This window comes from Chenopodium quinoa, unplaced genomic scaffold (assembly GCF_001683475.1).
Source record: "Chenopodium quinoa cultivar QQ74 unplaced genomic scaffold, ASM168347v1, whole genome shotgun sequence".
NCBI lineage: Eukaryota > Viridiplantae > Streptophyta > Magnoliopsida > Caryophyllales > Amaranthaceae > Chenopodium > Chenopodium quinoa.
This window is the reverse complement of record NW_018745291.1, coordinates 952,483-975,508: the sequence shown is the minus strand read 5'-3', so window position 1 is coordinate 975,508 and position 23,026 is coordinate 952,483. Positions and strand designations below refer to the sequence as shown.

The following is a 23,026-nucleotide window of genomic DNA, read 5'->3' as shown; positions in this document are numbered from 1 at the left end:
TATATGTAATGTTCCTTTTCAGAAAACATGATGTATTTTATGTTCGTTTGTAATGTATAATAAATTACTATAACTAAGAATTTTTTATATGCCCATTATTTTATAAATTCAAAGAATATATTTATATGTAATGTTCTTTTATTTATAAGTTATGTTCTTTTATTTATACGTTATGTTCTTTTATTTATGGGTAATGTTCTTTCGGGTGTACCATGGGTGTACCATGTACTATACAAATTTCATTTTCTACTACATACAACGATTTGTACTAAAAAGTAATCAATGGTGTTTTTTTCAAAATAATATTGGGGAAAGATAAAACAAATTAATTAAAGCTAAAAGGTAGGAACATTATCCCATGATCATACGCTATACCACCAACAACTTAGACCCATTACTCTTATGACTCCACTAAAACAAATTAATCATAAATTAAACTCTTACTTACTAGTAAAATAGTCCTATACATTATTAAGTGGCCTAACGACTAACAATCTGAAGCAAATATTGTAACACTCGGTACATAAATTATTCATATAATTCCCATACGTAATTTGATTTATAAAAGAGTCATCATTTATAAAATTCCATGACCCAAATTTGACCAACTTGGCAATCAATTCTAATGCCTGCAAAACCAGCTGCTTTAGCCAAAGCCAAAAACTCATTGTGCGTCTTTTCCCTACCTCCTGGATTCTTGATCATCATGTAGACATCCATTTGGCTAATTGCCTTTGCTACCACTGTAGTTTCAGCCTCTTCTTCGACAATTGATTCCAGGATTATCAGCTTCCCGGTGTCTGGTATCGCTTTGTAGCAATTCTTCAACAGTTTTAAGCATTGTTCATCGCTCCAATCTTGAAGAACCCACTGTCGTATATGTAATGGTACGTATAACATGAGTTGATTGTACGTGAAATGATGTAGCATTTTTAGTAGAGTTTCTTTCATAATGTTAACTAACTATGGGAGTTGATCGAATTGGGACGAAGTTTACATTGCATGTATTAGAGTATTAGACCACATTAACAAAAAGAAAAAAAAAATAACTATAAGAAAATTAAATGCGTAATTTACCTTTATAAGAATGGCATCTCCTTTAGGAACACTTTCAAACATGTCTCCACTAACATGCTCCACACCTTCAATAAAATAATTATTAGCATACGTTAATATGTGCATTGGAGACTGTGAAGGTCGCCAAAATGTAAATAGATATACCATGGTAAGAAGGGGCATTAAGTATGACGTGTGGCAGATCAAAATTGATGCCTCTTATGGAGGGATGTTTAGATATAATAGCATGAAGAGTGTGTCCAAAGCCACCACCAACGTGTCGACAAGTAGTTTGACACCTTCAAAACCATTATATTTTTGAAGGATGTTCTTGATGATGATGTTTGGACAGTTGGACAATGCTTTGTTGAAAACTTCGTTAAACCTCGGGTCTAAACATTGGTATTCAAATGCATGAACTCCATGAACCATATTAAAGGGGATTCCTCCTTCTAAAATTGCATCTTTCAACTTAGTCCTGTAAAAGTATGGTGATATGTTAGATTCGAGATTACTTTCCTTCATTTTGTTTCTTTTGTGTTGACATTAAAATATAGGAAAATACATGGTGATGTAAATCATGAGATATAGTAATCCATTCAAGAAAACACAATGTGCATTTTGCTAGATAACGTGCTTGGCGGCTTTGCAGAGCTCTTAATTGTGATCTCGAAAAAGTCAACATACACAATTGACAATCCCTCTACTACCATAGTACCATTAAATTCCGTGAATTTTAAGATAATGATACCTTTTTAACCAAGATGATGTTGTAAGGGTCGATGTAAAATATTAGGTACAATTCGTTATAAAATACACGGGTAACTAATATGGAGTATATAGTATTAGTGACTTAGTGTATTACCTCCGTTTTCTTAGTTGATACGTTGTGATTTTGGCACTATTCACACACTTTCCGTTTTCTTAGTTGATACGTTGTGATTTTAGCACTATTCACACACTTTATTTTGACCGTCTTTTGTGACTTATACGTGACAAAAAATATCGTCATATGAGATCTTATAGATTTGTCACGATATATATTTTTAAATTATAATAAATGTTTTATAATTTTTGTTTAATTATTAGTAAATAAAAATATTAATGATTGAATTTGTGCATTGACAAATGTGACTAAAAAAACGTGACTACTAAAAAGAGATAGAGTATAAGTGGGTTTGATACTTAGATATGTAATCGTGAAAAGAGAAGGAGAGTGCAAGTGGGGTTGCAAGCAGATTTACAAAAGAGGGCAATGATAGAACGATCTTAAAGAATTGGAGGCAGTAATACTACGTATATAAAAGGGTAAAAAAGACGAATCATGTGGCTTGTACGACCTTGTCCATAAACAAGGCGAGAAGCGGGCCAAGGCTCGCCCCACCTTGATCGGGAAGAAAGAACTTAGAAAGCCGCCCTAGTCCATACCGCCTCTCGGACGACTCACCATTGACGTCTGTGGAGCGCACAACCGAGCAACTGATGATAGAATAAGTAGCAAGGAGTCGAAGCATACGATCCAACATCAACGGGGCATCATGGTTCTTCGTAGTGGTTGCGAGTTGAGCTGAAATATCGGTCGCAGATAGCCGGTGACCTGATCTTGCAATGATGCCAATGAGATCGAGCTCCATTGCCGTGTGCAACACCCAAGGCAATACGCCTGATTGCACAAGTTGTATGGCTTGCACAAAGTCTTCAGCTTCTTGGTCATCATTATCATTAGTAATAGTCATAACGTCGTTGTCGGAAGCTAGTAAGACTTCATTGATTTTGGTTTTTGATGAAGAGGAGAGGAATCAGCCATATGTACTGCTGTTTGTTGAGTTCAAGAAGAGAGTAATACTTGACAAAATTAGATTAATGGAGTTTTAAGTCATTTTATTAAAAGTAAATGAATTTTTAATAAGCCTTGTATTAAACTAATTAACTAAAGTCCTTGTATTTGTCACGGCACGATGTTGCAACTTGTATTTGTCACGGCACGATGTTGCAACTTGTATGTTTTTTACGTGCTCGTCTTTAATGAAGAAAAATATATATTCTTTTGTAAGTATGTATACAGTTACATGTATTCTTTCGTAAGTATGCATACATGAAATGGTTGTGAGCTAGTCTCCTTTTTTCACATTGTTAAAAAAAAGTACAACTTGTACGTGTTAATACAGTACTCTTAATGTATAAGAATGGGAAATTTTTGTAGAAAAATATGTAATGTTAGTTGAGTTGATTTGATGTTGAAGTGAGTAATGCCTTAAAAGAAATTGTTAAACTGAGTAAAGAAAAGAATAACATTTCAAGCTCATAGAGTATGAGAAAGAAAATGTTGGAAACCTTAATTTTATTGAAGAGGTATACAAAAGTATTTATAGTACATAAGTAAGCATTGGACTATGACTAGATACATTAGAGTATATGTCTAGGTACATTAGACAATAGTTAGGGTTCCCTCAAAAAAAAAAAAAAAAGACAATAGTTAGGGAAATCTTTGACAATCAACCTAATTGTGTAAATCAAGGAGTAAATGAAGGGGATAATATTATAGATGATCGATAATTGCTTGCACAAAGCCTTTCACCGGGACATCTTCTTTCCATTGGTCGAACTTATCCAAACACATCACGAAGGTATCACCATTGGCTTTGACCATATCTGATGGCCCTTTACTAATCAAAGCCCACCCTGGACTGCATCCATCGAAGCTCATCATTGTTTCTACCTCTCGCAATATGGGGTCATCCTGTACAGTCTTTCCTAGTTGTATCTTGGAGTCCCTCATGCTCTTTAGCCGTTCCCAGAAGTACCAAACTAAAGTTAGATCAGGAAGTACATGGCCCAAGCCCTGAGTAGCAATCACGTCATTATTCTTACGAATTTTTTCCTTAGGGTTGCTTCTACCAACATACAACATCTCAAGTTCGATTGGAGCAGCTCTGGCAGTATCATGTAATTTGGCGGTAAATTTCTGTATCCAGTCCAAGTCTTCTCCTCCATACAAGCAAATAAATTTTTCCTCCTGTATCTGTTACAAAGTAGAATCATGAGCTGAATATTAAAAAAGATAAAGAATAAAAAGACTTCATGCTCTTACAGCAATTGTTTTGCTTTTGGTATCGTCGCATTAAACTAAAAACTATCTTTTCTGGTTGCATGATGACTAACCATATGTTACACTTTTATTTAACTTATCTATCTGTTTGATATATGATGCAATTGTAAATTGATGCTAGTTAGTCATGTCATATATTTGTAAAGGGAAATTTCCTGTTACTTATAGTGAGAAACGAAATTTGTTTCTTATGGGGCATTCTCGTGAATAAATCAACAACTTTATTATTATTGTGGGATCCACAATTGAATAAAGTTTAATAAAGTTATTGGTTCATTTACAAAAATGCCATATAAGAAACAAATTTTGTTTCTCACTACGAGAAACCGGAACATCCCCGTTTGTAAATTGATGTTTTCTTGGCACGTCACATTATAGAACTATAAAACGTGCACATATATGAACAATGACAAAGTGAGGGTCTAAGAAAAGGACGGATCGGATTGTCATACCCATTGGAACATCATTGGTTCAATGGCATCTGCTAATAAATCGAGCCTCCAATACTCTTCTCTCCAAAGAGCTTCTTCTCTTGCTCTAGTGAAAGGAAATGCCATAGACCCCCAAATCCACATCATGTGAAGAGCATTGGGGTTTGTGATTCGGCCTTGAGGATCCAAGACAACAAGCATAGGCTTCTTGTCGAAGTGCCACACCTCCTTTATGTAGTTAAGAACTACAGGGTCAATTAGTGAAAGGTGATGAACAGTGTACCAAGGCATCATTGATTGTAGAGCTTCAAACTGTCTTTTTTTTTCATCATTCCAAGGGGCAGAGCTATCGATCACCGGGAGCCACAATATTTCATATTGACTTTCCATCCTTGCTGGGTGTTGCCTTGATTCTTGGTACATTTGTTCAAGAATCGAAAGTTCTTCTAGGGATAAGTCGAGATCTGAAATGAGTAGTAGAACTAATCTTCTCCTCAATACATCTATGCTTTTCTGCACGAAATGTTTGAGGTCAGTTTTAAGTTAATCTATTTGTACTTTTGTAGCTATAAACTGCTCAATCTTTAAAGTAAACGAAGTTAAGTTTGGGCAACGACGACGTAAGAGACAAGTAAAGAGTCTACGCATGCGAACCGACCCTTTGTTTTGCAGAACAATCCCAAAGGAGCAATTGATATTCCTTGGAATAAGTCAGAAGCTGGAGGATTTTCATGTTGTCAACTTGGGGAGTATCAAATGTATGATTAATCAGCAACTTGTATAGGTCCATTTGTAGGTTATCTAGCTCCCAAGCCTCTGTTGTTGACGGTATATACCTGATCGTATACAATCATCACTTTTGCTTGTTAACAGCTAGTGATATTTCATTCTAAGATGGGAAGCAATAATAAATAAAAACAAATAAATAGTAAAGTATGCTTTCAAACAACAAAATGTTGCTATTACTTCTTATATCTTGTCCAGTTAATAGTACTCCCTCCGTTTTTAAATACTTGTTTCACTTTATATTTTTGGCCGTTTTTAAATACTTGCTCCATTTCCTTCTTTGGAAAGTTTTTACAATATTTAATTCATTGCTCTCAACTAGTAGACCCAAAATAATCATATTTTAATTTCATATTATCTCTCTTTCAATACTCTCAACTACTTTTGCTTTTTACAATTTTTTTTTATTTTTTTACCTACCCCACTACTTTCATATTTTATTACTTTCTCCAATTTCTCCTAAAACTCCGTGCATGGAGAAATAAAACAAGTATTTAAAAACGGAGGGAGTAGTTCTCTTAATAGATTTCTCATTGATGACTCATCAACATCATGGCTAATGTTATGAACTCAGATGTCTTGTGTTAGAGGTAATAATATGAGTTAGGTTTCCTCAAACTCAATCTATAGGTAGAAATTGATAGAGTATATAATAACAAATTCCTAGGCATCAACCATCAGATTAAGCTTTTGATTTCTCATAAGAGGGGCCATTATAAAATATATAAATCGATCCTAGGCTTCAACCATTAGCTTAATCTTTTGGTTGAGATGATTTTTCAACATGGTATTAGAGCCAAAGTGACACATAAGTCATAGATTTGAATCTCATCCACCATTCGTTTTAAGCCCAACGAGCTCTAATGCTAGGGGCGTGAGATAGAGAAATAAAAAAAAATTAGCCCATATAAGAGGAGAGGTATAGATAGAGTTTATTAACTAAAAGAGAAAGTAATGCAACTAATTTAAAAGTTCCATTTTAGGAAAGTGATGCAGAAAAAAGCTAGAAAAACAAAAACAAAGATAGTATAACATATTCCTGTAGTACAACCATTAGATTAAACTTTTAGTTGAGTTGGTCCTTTATGTATGTTAATTCTAATAAATGATTAAAGAATATGTAAATCATGAGGTTTATATATATATAGACTAGATAACTTACTCATTACTTATGCTTATTAGACCTGCAAATTGTGATGCACAAGCTACCATACTCCTGATGATCCAGTAAGCAGCTCTCGGGATCACAGCATTAGCACTTTTATATGCCGGTGTATCTTTAGTGCTGTGCAAACCGCGTAGGGTTTCCTTGAATTCCGCGACCAATTTGCTAACATTTACTATGGCTCTGAGTAGATTGTCAATTGCTTCAAATTTAGGTTTGTAGGAAAATGGGTGCTCCATTGACTCGGGAAGTTGGTTAAGGATTGCAACAGGCTTTGCCGATGGGTCTGCTGCATAGAGTTGGGCAATTAACCAGAAATCACCATAATACGCAGTGAAGGCTGTAAGAGTGAGGGCCACTTTTGCTTCCCAAGTGTATTCTGAGACCATGGTTAATATAGAAAGAGTTGTTGTATGTGCATCTCCACTTCTGGAACACCTACAAACTATCTGTAATAAGTAGAGGTGTCAAAACCACACCCAACCTGACCCGATCCGAAATCGACTTGAAAAATATCTGATTCAGTTTTGGACTTGCGTGCACATAATATTTTAGCATGACTCAACTTTAAAAATTGACCCAACCCGACCCGACCTCATCAGACCAGATCCGATCATCCGAATTGACACCACTAGCAATAAGGTGTTTACTCCATATATATTAGACTAATCCTTATTAGTTGATGTGAGCAAAACTGATTGATATATCATTGCAAGTTTCATCTTTGAAGCCGAATTAAAATAATTAGTCAAAGTAAAGATCTATTTACCCATTTTGTTTTTTTTAAGTGTAACACTATACATATACATAGAAGCTTTAGGGTTGCACATAAGCAGTTAATATACTTCTTTTTCTAATATTAAGTTGAAAATTTATCGACAATTCATGAGTAAATCAGTGTAATAAATGTTTGTTTAATGTGTGAATGGATCAGTGGTTTTCTCATTTTCTCATTTCTTATTCTAACATCATTCCCCAATTGCTAGAATGAGAAATAAGAAAATGAGAAAGCTAATAATATCCTAACACAGGTCATTGTAAAAATTTGAGAAACTTAAGAATGAAAAGAGGAAGGAATTTGAATTTTAAACCAAGATGATGTGTCAATGGATTAGTGATTTTCTCATTTCTTAGGGTTAAACGAGAAGGACTTTATAATGAGAAGAATGAGAAGGAATCTCAAATGTTCAAATAAAAAGATCTAATGGCTCTAATTACATGCTTCATTAATGGCAAAAGTGTAAATAATATGAAAAGCTTCATTCTTTTCCCGAATTCCTTTTTCTTTCCCATATATTTCCCCTTCTCTTTCCTCCATATTCATCAAACTTCCCTATTTTCTTATTCTCAGATCAAATGCAGATCCAACGTCTATCTCCTCCAACCCATGTCATCTTTTTCCCACCTTTTTTTTTCTCTCTCTCTCTAGTCTTTCTTACTCCCGTCGAAAATCCCGTCCCTTCCCTCAAACCTTTGGACTTTTGAGTGAATTGTTTTTTAATTAATTCAAGTATTGTTGAAGGAAATTTTTACAAGTTGGTAAATTCAATCACAAATTCCAAAATCAAATTAATCTTTACTTTTATTTTAATTTTAGATCAAAATTGATATGGGAGTTTCTAGGGTGAAATAAGTCGAATCTATGAACACGCATTTGATTAATAACTAACTCAAATTAGTGTGTTCCTGTCAATGAACCAACTTATCTCATATGAATAATTATTTCACTAAAAGTTCATTATTCTTGTAAAGATTGTGCATATATTATTAATGATATGTGCTTCGGTTGTTATGAAGCGGTCATTCAAGCTGGCCTCCGATTTTCCTCCACCCGACTTTGGAGAAGATCCTTGATGGATATCGCATGGGTATCTGGCAACTCACCCCACTTGGATAAAACATACTGGGGTATATTCCTACCTTTGAAATGCTCAGCGTGGAGCCAGGCTTCGAGGCATTCGCCCACATGCACTATCTCAGAAAAGTGCCTAAGGCAGGCAGTTGGTATATCCTGACCCCCCACAAGGGGTATATGGCGTCCGTTGGCAAGGAGTCTAAGTGGAAGGACTGGCGGAACAAGTATTTTTTATTATTTCTATATTAGACACCTGGATGAACCGAAAGTTTAACTCCTGGAACTAGAAGCCCTATCTCCTATGGCAGAAGACAACTTTATCGCTTGTCCCTGGCAAAGGCTGGGACTAGATCCTTACGCTTGGCTTCTTCAAAGTCACCACAAGAACTATAAAGGGGAAGAAAGAAAAGGAGATAATTCCCCATAGCTACATTCCCAAGTTTGAGTGGTTGGCAGACGACACCTATTTGACCGCTTGTGGCCTTAATACCTAGAAGCCTAGAGGTAGACGGCCAAATGTGCAACTACACTTAGCAATTTTCCCAAGTCTTGATGTTTTGTTGTTGTGTTTTTTTTTTTTTTTTACTAACAGTTTGGCTTATTCTTTGAGACAACCTATAGAACACGTCTTTTCCAGCAAAAAGCCTACCTGCCACCCACCGCCAAATCAGCAAGTGAAGGCGGACTGGGAAACACGCATGAACATGACCTTCAAGTCTCTTTTTTCGGAGGGCGACTACTCCCGGTCATATCAGTATGTAGTGGCCATAGACGAGCTTGACGCCCAGCAGCAGCCGCAAGGGATGGAGGAGGCGGCCGAGGATGTAGACTCGACCAAGGATGAATAGCTTGAGCATGATGAAGAGCATTCGACTATTGAAGGTGAGAAGCCGGATGGCAATGAAGAGCAGCTCCCCCCTCCAACAAATTAAGCTTTTTATCTTTCATTGAAGGGATGGCTTAAAATTTAACTTCTCCGGCCTGCGTGTTGTGTATTTATGTAACTTCACTGAGTCGGGTTTAACAGTTTCTTTCTGCCAGTTGGTATACCGGTTAACAATTTCAACTTTTGCCGACCGTAGTATCGGTGTTAATATCTATGAATCCGCCGACTGTGGTCGATTTTGTTTCACTGTTTTGTATTTATTCAAGTTTTTGGAATTTTCGCTATGCATGAATTTAACTATCTTTGTCACAATCCATACATGCGGTCCTTGTATACCGGGATGTTCTTGCCCGTGGACGGCTGTACAATTGGTTTGAAAAGTGGGTTGATTGACTTCAAAATTTTTGATACTTGAAGAGTATGACTAATTTCAAAGTTAATCAATCGCTATGGTGATTGCCCCAAACCCAGTGGACAATCGTCCATCAAGCAGAGGGTAAATGTTTTAGTTATTAGACGGCCATCTGCCGCATCCAATCCATAGGACGGACTCGTATTTAATAAAACAAACAACCACTAAGGGTTGTAAGATTGCTTGTGATTGCTAAGTCTTTAGACTTAGCCTTTTGAAAGTGCTTTTGCAAGACCAATTGGTCAAAGAAAAAATAAGTGCAGGCGACTTTGGGCCGCCTCTGCCACTTAGGGCAGGTTGTATGGTCCCGTTGTCTATACTAATTGGCTCACTTGAGTGCCACTTGACTTAGTTCAATTATTATGAAATCAAACCAAGTTAATTTACGTAAGCTAAGTATACCAACAGTAGAAGGCCGTCTGATATCCCATAGGACAAACGACTCCTTTTACCAGTTGGGTAGTTTTGACAATTACAAACGTCCGTCGACTATTCTATATAGGAAAATTGGATAGGTCCCTTGAGGAGCGTGTTTATAATATAAAGCAATGTGCCACCCGAATGGGAGATGCTCTCTATAAGCGAAGTCACCCGAATAGATGTCATCAAATGTGGTTTACTTTATCAAAGTAGACAGTTGGATTAGATTTTCCATTTGTACGTACATATCACAGATGGTACTTCTCCCATCAGGAGACGTATCTAATAGTAATACAAATAAGGTAAGTACAAAATTGAAACAACAAAGCTATTTTCATTATTTTACTTAAGCCTTTCATTTACAATATTTACATAGCTCAGAAATAATACTTTTTCAAGTTATCTACATTCCAAGTTTTGGCTAGCTACCTGCCATCTGGTGTTTCCAGGTGGTAGGTGTCGCCTCTTACTTCTTCATAAATTCGGTAAGGACCTTCCCAATTGGGTGTTAACTTGCCTTGCTCATTGGCCCTACTGGTTGCCTCCATGTTGCGTAGCACAAAGTCCGCCACTTTCAAGGGCTGTTTGTGTACTCGTTTGTTGTAGGCTCTTGTCATTATCAGAAGAAAGATTACATGGCGTAAGGTGGCATTTGCCCGGCGTTTTGGTAGGAAGTCCAATGCTAGCCTCATGGCTTCCCAATTGGCATCTTCATCATACAATATGACTCGAAGAGTCGGCTCATAAAGCTCAATGGGTAAGACGACCTCCGCGCCGTATACCATGAAGAATGGGGTTTCACCGGTTGCTCCTTTTATCGTTGTTCTGATGGACCAAAGTACATGAATCAATTCCTCAGCGCACAGACCGCCGACTCTCTCAATTTTCTTTTTAATGCCGTCTGAGATGACTTTGTTGAAAACTTCAACCTGACCATTTGCTTGAGGCCAGCTGACGGATGCAAAGCAGTGGGAAATTCCTTGCTCCCCCAGCCAGTTCTTGAGAGTGGGCGTCTCAAATTGAGGGCCATTGTCAAATACCATAGACATAGGAACCCCATACTGGGTTATGATGTTCTTCCAAATGAAAGAAATGACATAGAAATGACCGCCTCTGCCTCAACCCATTTGGTGAAGTAGTTGACAGCTACTAGAATGTACCGCCTTTTGCCTAACGCAGGCGTATACGAACACAAGATGTGCATGCTCCGTTTGGCGAATGGCACTGGGCTATGAATTGTCGTTAGATCAGTTGCCGGACGGTGTATGAGCTTGCCAAACCTTTGACACTAGTCAGACTTCTTCATCATTTCCATGGCATCTTCTTCCATGGTAGGCCAAAAGTAGCCTTGCCGGGTGGCCGGACCTTCTAGGGTTTTGCCGCCTATATGTGAGGCACAGTTACCTGAACGTAAGTCCTCCAGAATTTCATGCCCTCATTCTAGGGTGATGCATTTCAAAAGCGTCTTTAAGAAACCCTTCTTGATTATCTCTCCTGTGTGGATTTCAAATTTGGCCGCATGATTTTTCATGGAGACCATCCCTGGATATGTATCCGGCAGAGTTCGGTCTAGCAGGTAAGCTCGGATGCCATCCATCCAAGTTGAGCTCCGATCTAGAACATTAATGGGATCCTCTTAAATACTTCGTTTTTCCATCACTTCCCAAAAGACTGACTAGGGTGTATCACAGGAGGCGGATGATGCCAATTATGAAAAGGCATCCGCCTGACTAGGGCACTTGACTTAGATGAAACTCATCAAGTGTCCCAGCCTTATCTTTGACCGCCTGAAAATATTTGATCATAACCGGATATATGGGTGGCTTCATAGTCGTCACCATGGTATTGGCTAACAACCAATTGCGAATTAGAGTAGTTGTCAATTTTCCTTGCCCATGGTGCCTTACACATGCGAATGTCGGCTAATAGGGCCTCATACTCAGCTTCATAATTTGAAGCTTGAAACTTGAGCCGTAGTACATATGCATACTTATCCCCTTCAGTAGACAGACACATAATCCTTGCACCACAAACGTTCATAGTTGAGATTTCGTCTACATACACGTTCCAAACCTGATCCATGTTTTTTGGCTCTACCTGACGTGTCATCTCAACGATGAAGTTAGCCAACGTCTGACCTTTCACCGCCTTCCTTGGTTCGAAGGTGATTTCATAACTTTGGATTTTGATAGCCCATTTGATCATTCAGCCGGATGACTCTAAGGTTGTCATTAGCCGCTTAAGCGGTTGGTTTGTGTAGACTACCACCGGATGTTCCAAAAAGTAGGGTCTCAGCTTCTTAGCGGCTATGAATAGATCTAGGCCACAATTTTCAACCGTCGAGTACCGGAGCTCTGCATTTCATAGGGTGTGGCTAACTGTAGACATCTAAAAATGTCTCCCCAAAACCAAACCCGATGATGAACAACCTTTCACCGCCATTTTTGGTCGGGTTGAGTATTTAATCTTTGGAGTGCTTAAATCCATATGAATCCAATACATTTCATAAACGAACCAACCCAATTCTTAGCCCATTTTCCCAAACCATAACTTATTTTCCTTTTTTCTTGTCCACATAAAAAAACTGAGCTAAACAGTCTTGGTCCTAAAATTTTGATCCAAATATTATTTGGCTGGATAGGCCTTGAAATAAGCTTTTCAACATATTATCATAAGCCCAATTTCGATTTAAAACGAAGAAGATATGAGCAAAATGCTAAAACTTGGCCCAAAACCGACACCCTTGCACTGAAATGGCCAAATATTAAAATCTGCATTATATTTTGAGTTGATTCTAATTGGGTTGGAAAGTAGAATTGAATATCTTTTCAACGATATATTATATGCCTTATTCCGAGTTGCGGATAAAAATTTATCGAAGTTTTAAAAACGCAAAAAAATAGAAAGTACCGTGCCACGGTAAAACTACCGTGACACGGTAGCCATTGCCGTTAGATGGCTAACAATGCTGTACAACGACAATTTTTTTGACCTTATTTTATCTTTCCACGCGTTTTGACCTTCAAAAATGATAGAATTATCTGGCGTGCCACGGCAGATATTTACCATATCACAACAATTTAATCCTTTAAATTATGGTGCCTTGTTCTTAGGGTTCCGTACCTCACTCTTCGCATTTTCTCAATAAATACGAAACTGATTTCATATTTTCAGGTGCCAAATTAAATAATTCTATCTTTCTCTCTTATGCTCTAGCCTAGATACTTTCCTTCCCTATTCTCTTAACTACAACATTCCTTCCCTACGCACTCAAAGGTGTCCATACAACACCCGAAGTTCCATACTTAAAACAAGGAGTGAAAGGTAGAACCGATTGAGGGTTTGGACCAAATCAACTCTACTTTTACTTAATTTAATTTCAATTAAATTTTTATTTTTATTGAAGTTACTAACGTTTTATTCATGATGTAGCAGTTTAAAAGAGCGCGCGTAACGTGAGTAATTAATTAATTTAATTACTTACTCTTATTTTAGTATTGCTAGTATCATGTTTAGGTTTATTATTATATGCTTGATTATTTGACTAGCGATGTTATGATAAAATTGCTTCCAATATTATTGTTTATTTTATTGTTATTGTTGATCACCATATTGCATGTTTAAATTAAAGGGAATATGTAATTGAATATAACGCCTAATAAGATAATTTGGACAATCGGTTTAGGTTCCTTTTTAATCTTGTTGTTTAATCAAGTGATCACCAATATTTTAGAATTATGTGTCCATTAATATTAAACCAATTTAGCCTAATCTAGTTTGGAGCAAATTGAATCTTTATTTGTATGCATTTGAGATCGTAGGAATACTTTTCGCTATAAGAACCGAGTAGAGGCCAAAACGAGTGAATGTGACTCCATGATTCACTTCGTCCATCATCCCTGATCTTCCTTTCGTGGTTCCTAACCATATGGAGTTAGTAATCTCATGGATTATGAATGGGGTGTAACCTTCACGGGTTAATCGTTGTTGCCTATCGTTGTCCCTTATTCGTGGTTGCCTTTTAATGATCCGTGAATTGTTTACAAGTTTCTTAGGAACTTGTTGGCGGCTCCCCTACTTTTCTTGTCCCTAATTGTACATTGTCAATTCCTATTTCCTATGATTGCTAAGCATATTAACATATGCTTAACTAGGCGCGCTTCGAATGACGCCTACACTAACGAAATAGACTGGGAGCTGATTGCCGTCTCTTTTAGCAAGGGAACAACACTAAGAGCATGATCTGAGACGACCAAATACATATAAAGTGCCTCCTTAGGCAAAGGGCTAATAAGCCTTGGCAAGGAGTGCAAATGCTCTTTCAATTTATGAAAAGCTGCCTCAGCATCATCTCCCCATTCGAACATAGTTTTCTTTCTGATTGCTTGGAAAAAATAGAGGCATTTGTCACCTGACCGGATGAGAAATCTCCCCAATGCTGCCAGACAACCAGTTAACTTCTGTACTTCTCTAACTGGCGAGATGACTTCATATCAATGACCGCCTTAACCTTTTGTAGGTTCGCCTCTATCCTCCTTTGATCAATTAAAAATCTGAGAAACTTCCCAGACTCAACACCAAAGACATAATTCTTGGGATAGGGCATGACCTTGTGCCGCCTGAGTGTGGTGAAGGTTTCTCGGAGGTCAGCAAGGTGATCCGGCTATAGCTTGGATTTGACTATCATGTTATCAGTGTACGCCTCTACATTCCTACCAATTTGGTTGATGATGATTGTATTAATTATACGTTGGAATGTAACAAGCCCATTTGTCAAGCAAACGGCATTACCATATAGCAGAATAACCCCTGATCATTGACGAAAGACGTCTTTTCTTGATTTTTTTTTCCATAAGGGTATCTGGTGAAAGCTTAAATAGACATCCATAAAACTCATCATGGCATACCCGGTTATAGAATCGACCAGGCTGTCCATCTTTAGAAGCGGGTAACTGTCCTTCGGACATGCCTTGTTCAGATCTGTATAGTCAACACACATACGCCAGGTCCCATTCGGCTTTTTGACAAGGACAACATTAGCCACCCAATCTGGGTAGTGACATTATCGAATCAACCCGACATTTAATAACTTCTTGACCTCGGCGGATGCCGCCTGCCATCTTTCCTCGCCATGAGTCCTCCTCTTTTGCCTGATAGGCTTTTTCTTTGGGTCAACGACGAGTTTGTGGACAACTAGATCTAGACTAATGTCGGACATCTCTTCCACATCAAAAGCAAAAACATCGTTGAATTCCTTCAATAAATTATGTAACTCTGCTCCCAATTTGGCAAAAGCAACCGTCAACCTTAACAGTTCTTTCTGGACGTGTGTCGTCCAAAATGATGTCAATGTGCTCTCCAGCCGGCTGGGGACGGAGGTCATCTGAGCGTTCCCAGGTCAGTGATTGCTATTGCTTTTCTTTCTTGACAGTTACCACCTGGTTAGCCTTTCTCTTCTTGTCGCCTTTTGGTGGGACAAACTCTGTTCCTTGACGTCGTCAAGATCTATCGACTCCATATCCTGGGCGACTGTTGTAGGCTTGACATCTGAGAGGTAACACTCTCGTGCCACCTTCTGATCTCCATTTAAGAAGCCGCTGCTGCCATCATCTTTTCAAGTCTCAACAGCATGAGGGAGGGGATTATAACGGCCTTAGATTCATTTAGAGTCGGACATCCTAAAATGAGATTATAGACGGTCTGCTATTCTACCACCAAGAACCGAACAACCATATTCCGCCCCTTTCCCTTTTCTCCCATCCGAATGGGTAGATCAATTCGGTCGACTAGGTGTACGACTCCACCCTCAAAACCAACTAAGGGGTGAGGGACCTGATGCATGCTGCTTGGGTTGAACTTCAGATTTAACAGACATTGCCCAATGATTATATCAGACAAACTACTAGTGTCAATAAGGATCCGACCTATCTTTTGTTGGTTACCTTGCATTTAGTAACAATGGGGTCGTCATACGGTCGACGGACCTTGCCCCGGTCCTTTTCAGAGATGACGACCTCAGGAAATGTGCCGGCAGACGTCTGGCCTTCGTCAACTGAGTTGACCTTTTTTCGAACTTGATCCTTAATTAGTGCCTTTGATTGTTTGGCAGCCTGAAGCGAAGCCGCCAGCTATTGTACATATCATGTCCGGATCTGTGTCCGAACCGCTGTCCGCTTTGGCTGCCTTTTTTGGACGGTTGTTTGGGGTCCGTCTTCAGAGTCACCTTAGACTTAAGAATACAGGACTTCTCTAATCCTTTCTCAGCTAATTTGTCTAATAGCCGTTTAAGACTGTAGTAGTTATTGGTATCATGGCCTAATCCTCATGGAAATGACAATACTTGCTCTTGTCACGATACTTGGCCCGGACCTTTCATTGCCAAGGGATTTTCATAGCTCACTCGATCTTTAATATCCATGAGGATGAAGTAACAGTCTTTGTTAACTTGTACTTTAGGACGTACGATTTAACCTATGTTTTCTTCTTATTGAACGACTGACTAGAATTGCCAACTGCCCATACTTCTTTTCTCTTCTTAGTTTCTCATTTTTCTAAGCCGGTTGATCTTGCCGACTCCCTTATGTCAGACCTCTTTGAGTCCGACTGCTTGCTGGAAGAGCAGAGTTCATTTGCCTGTATATAGGCTATAGCCTCCCTCAATGCGTCTGTAAGAGTGAAGATTCTCTTCCGAACGAGGTCGAACTTAAAGGCCGACCTGTCCTTCAAACCCTTGAAGAAGTGTGTGAAAACAACTTTGTCAGGCAGCCCTTGAATCCAAACGGAACCGTTCACGATCTCCTTGAACAATCGCCCCCAAGTCAATACTTGTCTTTTTGGCCAGTATGTTCATTGAGAAGTTTGAGGCAAACACACTAATAGAAAATAGGCCATTTCCAACAGAAAAAATCCGTCAGAAAACACCCTGTTTTCCGTCGAAACCGGTTGTCGGAATAGGTTTTTTATGGTAATATAAAACGACCTTTTTAGACGGAAACACTTTTCAGGCGGAATTTTCAACGGAATTAAGTTGTCGGAAGAGATTTGCCAGCCCGAGAAAAGTCCGTCGAAAACTTCCGACGGACACAATTCTGCCGGAAATTTCCGACGGATACAATTCTGCCGGAAATTTTAGACAAAAACTCCGTCAAAAAGGCTATAATCAAATTAAAAAAAAAATACGCCGCCCCACCACCGTCACGGCATATCACCATTCACCACCTCTAACCACACGAAAACCCATTGTCTACCCCACCCCACCTAACTGCCCGAAACACCACCACTACTCTAATCGAACCACCCCTCCACCCACCTTATCTGAACCACCCAACCACTTACCCTAACCGATCCAGACCTACCTCTTAACCCTATTCGAAGACCCCACCACCTTAACCCACCCCACCTAACCTTAACCCTGACCTACTCCAAACTAAACCTAGATCTAAAACCACCCACCACGGCCCACCTAAACCCTGATCTAAAATCACCTATCCTAAGTGAACCACCCACCATGGCGCCAAAACACCTCAACCACCGTAAATATTTAAAAAAAATCGAAAAAAACAACTACCAAAATTTTAAAAAAAAGGGAGATACATACCTTATTCCACCTCCAAAATCCTGAAATTGGGTTTATGAGGCCAATTTCGACCATGAAAACTCTAGATCTAGAGTATTCATGGTGGAATTTGTCCTAAAAACTTCGTTTTTCACCGTTGATGTCTGTGTTGGTGGTGTTCGTTGTTCATATCGGTATTGGTGTTGTTGTTGTGGTGGTTAGTGGCTGGCGGTGGTAGTTTGAAAGATGGGGTAAAGAAGATTAGAGAAGGAAATGGAGAGAAGAAATAGGCGAGAAAGAGAACAAGGAGCGGAGAGAGAAGGAGAAAGACAGAGAAGGAGAAGGGGAAAGGGATAGAGAAAGAAAAGGGGGAAAGGAAAGAAAAGAGGTGGAAAGCAAGGGGGTATTGTTAGGGTTTTCTATAAAAAGCTTTTTTTTTTTTTTTTAAATTATATTCCAACAGAAATTCTGTCGGAAATTTCTGACGGAATAAAAATTCGTCGGAAAAGGTACTTGGAAGGTACATAAATTCATTATTTTCTGTTGGAAATTTTCGACGGAAACAAAATTCGTTGGAATTTCTGATTTTTCCGATGGAATAATGTGTCCGTTGGACCTATTCGTCGAAAATTGACCTGATTCTTGTAGTGACAAGAACGCAAACGTTTTGAAATTGTTGATGCACCCAGACGGTAGGTTGGCGAACCACTATTGTGCAATGCCTTTTAGTGTGGCTGGGAAGCATCTGCGCCATCCAGCATCATCTAACCTCTATAAGTATATCAGGTTGGTATATGCCATTAGGTAGTATTCTGGGTTGGTGGTGCCATCATAGGCACCAACCAGAACATTCTTAACCTTGGCCGGTTGTGCCGCCTCGGTAATGTCCCTAGAGAAAGTCGAGGGTTGTTCTCCAAGTTTAAGCAGACGGAGCTGCCAGTCCAAGGGTTGGACTTGATATGCCGCCGACCCCCGAATAGGGCAGGTTGCTGATAAGGTTGGGCAAACGGCCCGTATGTTTGGTGAGGCACATACGACGCTGAGCCTATCACATTGAGACCTGTGTGGACGGACTGGCCGCCCGACAGGTGCTCCTGAGCCGATTAGGAATTCCTTAGTGAGGTATCCCTAAAGATGTCTGGAATTGTTGGCGTTGATGCCGTGTCAGATAGTTGGCTATTCCTCTTGTGCTCGATGATCTGCCGAGCATCAGTGTAAGTCTTATTGCTGCCAGTAGAGCCGGATGGGCTTTCTCATCGTCATCTCTTGGAGAAAAAATTTGGTCTAGTTAATTAAAGGTCAGGCCCTCCCTTTCTACTTAGGATGCGGAGTGAGCTGCCTATATTTGACTGTTGTGGCCTTTTCAAAGTAAGAAGGCTTCTTGGCTGACTGACCCTTGCTAGGACCATTCGTCTGACTTTTGATGAAAGTTTTCATCTCTCCCTTAAAGCCGTTCATGGACTTCAAGAATTCGAAACAGGTGATGTAAGCAGTCGGCTCTTCAGCCTGAGGCATGCCGTTTGACTTACTCACACCAGCTTGGTTAACATTCCATTCTTTTCTTTCCTTTTGACGGATGCGTTTCGTGATGAGGGAACTATTTTCGGCCGTATGTACTTCGACCTCTAATTAATCCTCAGACTCAATATCATGGTCCGAATGGACCTCTGCTTTTGGACGCTTGTCCTTAGGAGACAGTACAGGTTCTTGAGAAGCCATCTTAGAGGTACTCTCCCAACGGACGACACTAAATGTTTCTTTGGAGTCTTCTGATGTGTCCATGGCCTACGGGAGAGTTACGTCACCAAGACTAGATCCTCGTTCGCTTGTACCTACAACAAACTGAAGCTCTGGTTGTTCGGAGTTTCGCCTCCGATGATCAAGTTAGTACGTGTCGAAGTTGAGTGAAATGCGGAAAGTAAAGTGAGTCTTCTTGAATCCCGAGATCAGGTGATTTATATGATGTAAGAGAATAGTAATTGATGTAATAATTAGGTAAGATGTAATAATTGCACATGTCCCCAAAATGGGGTAAATGTCCCTATTTATAGGGCATTGGGAAATATGCCTTTCCTTGGGTCATTAAGCCTTGGTAACTAGACTGCGCCGTTTTTCGGCGCCTTGGGAATAGGGCCCTTGAAGGCCGCCATTTCCCCTTATGATGGGCGTGCCCGTGTCTTATACTGGTTGGCCCATTTTGGGCGTCTCCTATGGTGACACGTGTCACTATTTGATTGGACCACGAGGCTAGGGTATTTTTACCCTAATTAGTTACCACATTTAATAGTAAGATTTTATCAGTTTTAAGCTCATTAATAATATGCGAGCCGTTAAAATTAAGAGTTTATCGCCAAATAATTTTTCAGTTAAAAAACACTTGATTTCTTATTAATTTTAAACAAAAATCAAGTTCTTCCTTTCAAGAAAGTGAGAAAAGGGTCTTCTACTATCATAACATAACACTAAAACAGATACCAAGAATGACAAGTGTTAGTGTGTTACTTCCTGACGGTGCTGTTTTTTCCCTCTAAAATTTTCCCTCTATTTTTAGCAAAAATCTTTTATTTTTGGAATATTTGTATAATACAACTATGATCATTTCTAATTTTATATATTATCTTTATAATTATTGTATTACTTTTTATTCTTGTTATATTGAGTTAAAATAGGTACACAAGATTTTGAGTCCTTTTAATTTAAGGGTGAATAAGCTATAATTTGGTTAAAATATGGTAGAGAGTATTAATTAACGGAGCCAAAAAATACAATGTTAACCTTTAATAAATTACCATTATATAGTTGTACAATAGTGGAAAAAAACAACAATTGTATGGTGTTGATTTGAAATCTTATGAAATAATAATATTTGAGTTATTGTAAGAGGTTTACTAACTTATAATTTTTTTGACCTTCAAAAAATCTATTAACTATTACTAAAAAAGGTCATGTTTACATCGATCATTTTTTACATATGTCAAGCTATCATTAAGAAAAATTCCCGCCAATACAATATATGATGTTAGCTCAATATTTTTTTTTTCTTAAAAAAATAATCTACTTAGCTTATTTTTTAGAAGTACATTGTATATATATATATTTTTTTTTTTTTGAACTAAATTATTTCATTAATAAAAAGTCATACGACATTACATTGTATAGTTTTATTGTGAATAACATGCATAATTAATGTAATATAATGTATGCTATTTTTAAATATTTTCAATACAACTAATAAAAAAAATTATCTTTTTTTCTCAATTTATTGTAGTTTTAATAATTTTTACCTTATTATTTCATCTTTCTTATATGTGTTGCAATTTTTATTCCACATGAATTGCCTCATTTTTATATTATAACACAAATTAATTATAAGAAAAAAAGATTTTTTTTATCGTGCATTGCACGGACACTAATCTAGTTTCTAAAATACCATAGTACAGTGTACTTTTTCCCTCTTTATTGTATCTTGTCTAAAATTGTTCCAAGATCACAACCAACAAAGACGGTTCTCACTCCGTCCATTGGAGTGTGTCTTTGCCGACGGAGGAGGTGTTAACCCTCGGTCAGAACCCGTAGTCCAGCCGCATCGTAGGGGTTTATCTGACTTAGCGCAATGACTCGTCACGGCACTTCAATCGATCCGACAACGAGATACGTTATTCCAATTTATCAATTATTTCCTTCAGTGTGAGTGTGATAAGCGTGGGACTATATGAGGTCAGAGATGTAATAAACCAATGTGGAGTAATTTTGTTAGAGTAATGTTGCAATTAAAAAATGCTGATTATATCATAAAGTGTAGCAACTTAAAAATTGGAGATAGTAGGTAGTTTATGAGATGTTCTTGTTTCTAGCTTCAAACTTTTGGGATTTTAATTACCTCGTTTGAGATTTTTCTTATGGTGAACGCATGCTGTTCTATTAGTTCTCCATGTTCGGCTTGAAATGCCTTATCATTTTGAGCATCCATGTGAGCTTTCTGTTACAATTCAATAGTAATATTAGATTAGACTTTTTGTGAAAAATTACTTAATAAAACCTCATTTATAAGAAATTACCTAATACAAAAAAAAAAACAATTGTAAAAAAGTACTTAATAAAAGGTAAAAAGTTGTAAGATATTGCATTACCTATGGCTAAATTTCCACCGTTGATCTAAATTTATGACGTTTACCTGCTCAATACACCCCCAAAACCACCGCGGGGGTTAGTTTTCTAAGTGGTAAGGTTATTTTCGAGGTGGTTAGATGATATTCTAAGTTGGTGAGGGTAGTTTTGTGTTTCGGGATGGTGGCTTTTTGAAATTTGTTACACGCACCCGGGTGTACCGTACACCTAACTCACTCAAGGTTAGTTTTGCTCTACATTTGATGATTAAATGAAAAACAAGCACCAAAATGAGAACAAAATAATAATGGGTGTACAGTGCACCCGGATGTATATACTCATGGCTTTTGGGGTTTAGAGGTGTTGTTTTTGGGGTTGGAGGGTGGTTTCAGCGTGATAGAGGCAATTTCAAGCAGTTTGAATTGTGTTGGTTTTGCGAATGAAAGTGATGGTTTCGAGGGTGCTTTGAGGTGGGTAAACGATGGAAATCCGGTAGAGGTAGTTTTTTACAACATTTTACCTTTTAGTAGGTAGTTTCGTAAAATATTTTTTCTATTTGATAGTTTCTCACAACATCTAGGTTTTATTAGGTAGTTTCTTACAAAATTTCCTATTAGATAATCAATAATTATTTGATTAATCATTAATACAATAACTTATGGGTTGCTTAATAGGGAATTCTGTATATACCTTAGTAGAGCCAGGGACGGTGGGTGCAGCGCGTTGAAAAATGACCTCAAAGATATGAAGTAGAGGCTTCAAATCGATGTCACGCTCATCAGGGGCATGTATGGCTCGAAGTCGGTTCAACAATAATGTCATGTCTTTAGAAGCCGATAACAAATGTTGAATACCCCTATTAGAACTTGCCATTGCATTTGTTTAAATGTATAATTTAGTATATAAGCTGCTGAATTTATGGATCTCCTTCGTTCTATAGCTTATATAGTTTCATCCGATGGTTAGATATTGGAATAAAGGTCAAATGAATCTACTACCTTACTTGTATTAGGGTCAAAACTTTTGATCAACTTACAGGGTTAAGAAGTTTAAGAGAAGGAACTTGACTTCCTTTGTAAGTTGTTACTACTTTGAATAAAGATAGTCTTAAGATTTTGATTTTATGCTAGGAAACTCGATTGGTTTTAATTTGGTACTTTTACTGCTTGGACTCTTTATGGCCTCCTTTTTTATTTTTATTTTTGTTTTTTTAAGGGCTATACTCTAATGGTTGAGAAATCTAG

The 23,026-nt window shown here is 38.1% G+C and overlaps 1 protein-coding gene and 1 pseudogene across 1 annotated transcript; both read right to left on the bottom strand.

Annotated features, from left to right (window-relative positions):
• Positions 1–312: 312 nt before the first annotated feature.
• On the bottom strand, positions 313–3,053 carry LOC110712219 (annotated as a pseudogene).
• Positions 3,054–3,304: 251 nt separating this feature from the next.
• On the bottom strand, positions 3,305–22,688 carry LOC110712218 (protein SIEVE ELEMENT OCCLUSION B-like). Its single transcript, XM_021890678.1, has 6 exons — positions 22,473–22,688; positions 21,556–21,654; positions 6,545–6,996; positions 5,255–5,432; positions 4,618–5,109; positions 3,305–4,078 (listed from the first exon to the last, which is right to left on the bottom strand). The coding sequence occupies exons 1-6, from the start codon at positions 22,653–22,655 to the stop codon at positions 3,596–3,598; spliced, it is 1,887 nt and encodes a 628-aa protein (XP_021746370.1). The 5' UTR covers positions 22,656–22,688; the 3' UTR covers positions 3,305–3,595.
• Between the last annotated feature and the right edge of the window lie 338 nt (positions 22,689–23,026).

Bases quoted from the DNA above. Each gene is read 5' to 3' on its own strand.
- LOC110712218 (XM_021890678.1), bottom strand. From the start codon at position 22,655: ATGGCAAGTTCTAATAGGGGTATTCAACATTTGTTATCGGCTTCTAAA. The intron at 6,997-21,555 runs GTAATTAAAATC...TACTTATTACAG, and splicing joins TAAGAAAAATCTCAAACGAG to ATAGTTTGTAGGTGTTCCAG. The intron at 5,110-5,254 runs GTCGGTTCGCAT...CATTTCGTGCAG, and splicing joins ATTGTTCTGCAAAACAAAGG to AAAAGCATAGATGTATTGAG.